The 3,004-nt window shown below is 38.4% G+C and overlaps 1 protein-coding gene across 1 annotated transcript; it reads right to left on the minus strand.

Moving 5' to 3' along the window:
- Positions 1-323: 323 nt before the first annotated feature.
- Positions 324-2,590, minus strand: LOC116863846 (phosphatidylinositol 3,4,5-trisphosphate-dependent Rac exchanger 2 protein-like; the record flags this gene model as incomplete). The annotated part of the gene is made up of 2 exons (XM_032851166.1): positions 324-704; positions 2,251-2,590. Coding segments are annotated over 2 exons (367 nt in total), but the record flags the coding sequence as incomplete, so codon positions are not given.
- Positions 2,591-3,004: the final 414 nt, after the last annotated feature.

Here is a 3,004-nt window from a genome sequence, read left to right on the forward strand (position 1 = left end):
CAAGGGTCTGCAGGAGCTTGGGGAAGGAACTAGACAGGGAGTTGTTTCCCAGCCTTCTTAGCTCAAGACTTCTCATCTCAAAGGCTTTTTGCGGAACTCTCCAGTTCTTGGCCAGCATGCCACCTGACATCTGCCCTTGGCCATGTCCTAAATCCACTAGAGCTACTCTAAACATACACAAAGCTGTCTGCAAGCTGAGCAGTAATCTTTGGTTGCAATTCAAAGAAAGCTCTGTAACTATCCCCCTTCCCTCCCCGGGCCTGCATTCATCCTGTAAGACTACTCCTCTCTCCTGGACAAATCGACAAATCGTAGTCCTATCAGCAGTTTCTCCAAAGCTTCCAGGAACAGACCAGGTATGAGTATTATAAGAGCTTTCCCCCTCTCTCCAAGCTGGTGGACTGAGATGAGGAATCATGTTCTTATCAAAAGTTGCCAAGCAGTTAGCTGGGCCTTCCTCCAAGCTGCGTTCCCTCAACGTCCCAAAACCCCCCAAAGCAGCCTGGCTGTGTCTTACGCAATTATATTCAAATCCTACTCAGATAGAATCTGCACTGCTGCCCTTTTTTGGGACCCGACACTCATATGATCTCCTCTGTGCCTGCTGGAACTGTAGTCATATCTGATTTCCTGCAGTCAGTTTCCTCTGTCCTGATGCTGCATTTTCCTCTTGCACTTCAACTGTTTGTTGTAAACACAGAGAGCTGGTGAGATTGAGGCACCCCGTGTTAGGGGCTGTAAGTAACGGAACATGATCCACACTCATTCCTCATTTGAGTAACTGGCACGCCCAGAGCAAGAAATATCAACTTTTTAAAGAATCTCTTAATTCTGCAGTAGATACAATTTTTTTTAGAATATACATGAGGAGGAACAAAATTATGCCAGATTCCATTCCCCTAGAGCATGGAGAAGAATCTGTGAGGTTTTGTTTTGGGAAAAGGCCTGGCAGATATCAATGAGAAACCCTGCAATTTAAAGCAAGTTCAGTTTTTCTTCCAATGCTCGAGTGACAACAGAACGACAAAAGCAAACTTCAGTCCATTTTTCTCAACCCAGCAGGACAACGGCTCCCCAGGAAAGGAATTATCATCATGAATCAACTGTAAAACACACAACCATTTTAACTGACTGCAATAAGTAGCATTCATGCTGAGATGCGAGGTCACCCTGGACACTTGAAATCAAAGAATATAGATGAAGAGAAAGCTTCGATCCCAGCTGGATTTGAAAAGTTTCATGGTGAAGAGTGGATAAACTGGGGAATTCCCGGAGGTCAACGTTTGAGGTTTCTTTGCAAATCTGAGTGGATATAATTTTAGATCTAAATGGAAACCAACATATTGAAGATACGAAACAAATCAGTCAATTATAAGGTCCTAAAGATAAAAAGCAAAGCAATCCACTCGAATTTGTGTGATACATTATTTGGTTGGGAACATTTTAAATCTTCTCTATACCTTTAAAAAATGTCTTAATTGCTTTACTTTATAAAAATAAATGATCCCAGTTGAAAGCTCATCTCAATTAAGTCAATTTAAAGACAAAATTTTAGTTTATGCTTTATATAGCACTAAAATAACATAGGGCTCCAACCGCATGAAATAATGGGGATTCAAAGTTACCATGGATGAAAACATATAACAGAGTCTGTATATCACTCTTTGTTTGCTTTTTTGATCATTTAAAAAAATGTTTCTCTAATGAGTCATAAATCCATAAGACTTTTCATATTGAATGGGCCTTAAAAACCACATCATAGACGTTTCTTCATTTAGAAATGATGAAATAATTGCAATGAAATACAATTTAAGAGATTAAGTGACCTTAAAATGAAATTCATCATCAAACACCTAATTTAGAATCTGAAAATAACAGTAACATAGAACACATACAGAGCGTTATTCCCTTCCTTACTCTCTCAGGTTTCAGACTATGTACTCATTGACCAAAGGAAGGCAGGGAAAACGATAATCAAGATGCACAAATACTGAAATACCAAAGCTTATAACCCACACAATATTAGATGGCTATATGACAAAGCTTTCAGGTTGACGTTATGTCAATTAACTGCCACTCTAAAGATATTTAAAAATAATAATGACAGCACTTTGCAGAAATGGTTACAGCCCTCTGGCATTATCTGGGAAAATGACCATTTATGGCTCCATCCAATGTCAACAATTCTACACGTAGCATGAGACATAACAAAACTATTTTAAGCTCCATTGTTGAGTAGAATGAATGTACCTCCCAGCCTTCAATGTGAGACTGCCATTCCTCTAAAACTTCTAACTTCTCCATCTGCCTCTTGGCCTCGTTTATGTTGGAACAGACAGCTTTCATGGCTTGGAGGGCTTCCATTACTGCTGCGTAGTCACTGTGTTTCCTTGGAGTCCGCTTCAGCAACTCCTGTTTATACACAAAAAAACAAATCGCCCTTTGATCTTCAGCTTTCTGGTACAGCAGGTTCAGAATGACCAGGAAATGAGAACTGCAGAGATCGTGAGAGCCACTTTCAGAAGGGACATCACAAACTCCACTAAAATTCAGATCAAAAACGAAAGGTTGAATCAATGAATATGTTACCCTGACACAAATTTTGCAGCTCCTTTAATTTTTTTGCCTTAAAATTATTTTGTTTTAAAAACTAAATTAGATTTCTCCTTTCGAATTGTCAAATATCTCAAGTGCAGCATGTAATTTGTTTATAAGATTGACCTCTGTTCCAACAGAAATAGAACTCTGTATGTCTTCCTAGACTCTTAGCAGAACAGTAAGTCTTTAAATAAATATGTCCCATAATTTCAAAAATAATTTCAATGCCTTATTTCCTAATACACTTTTGAGAAACTACAAAAACATGCCATAAGTAAAGCAAAATTTTTAAATAACGTCTTATACTCTAGCAAAATAAATAACTTACAATTTCCATGATACTCCATCACTAACGGAGCAATTTATGCTATTTTCACCAATAACTCGGTTTCACTTTCTGCAATGA

This window comes from Lontra canadensis, unplaced genomic scaffold, assembly GCF_010015895.1.
Source record: "Lontra canadensis isolate GAN:19392208 unplaced genomic scaffold, GSC_riverotter_1.0 scaffold3799, whole genome shotgun sequence".
Lineage (NCBI taxonomy): Eukaryota > Metazoa > Chordata > Mammalia > Carnivora > Mustelidae > Lontra > Lontra canadensis.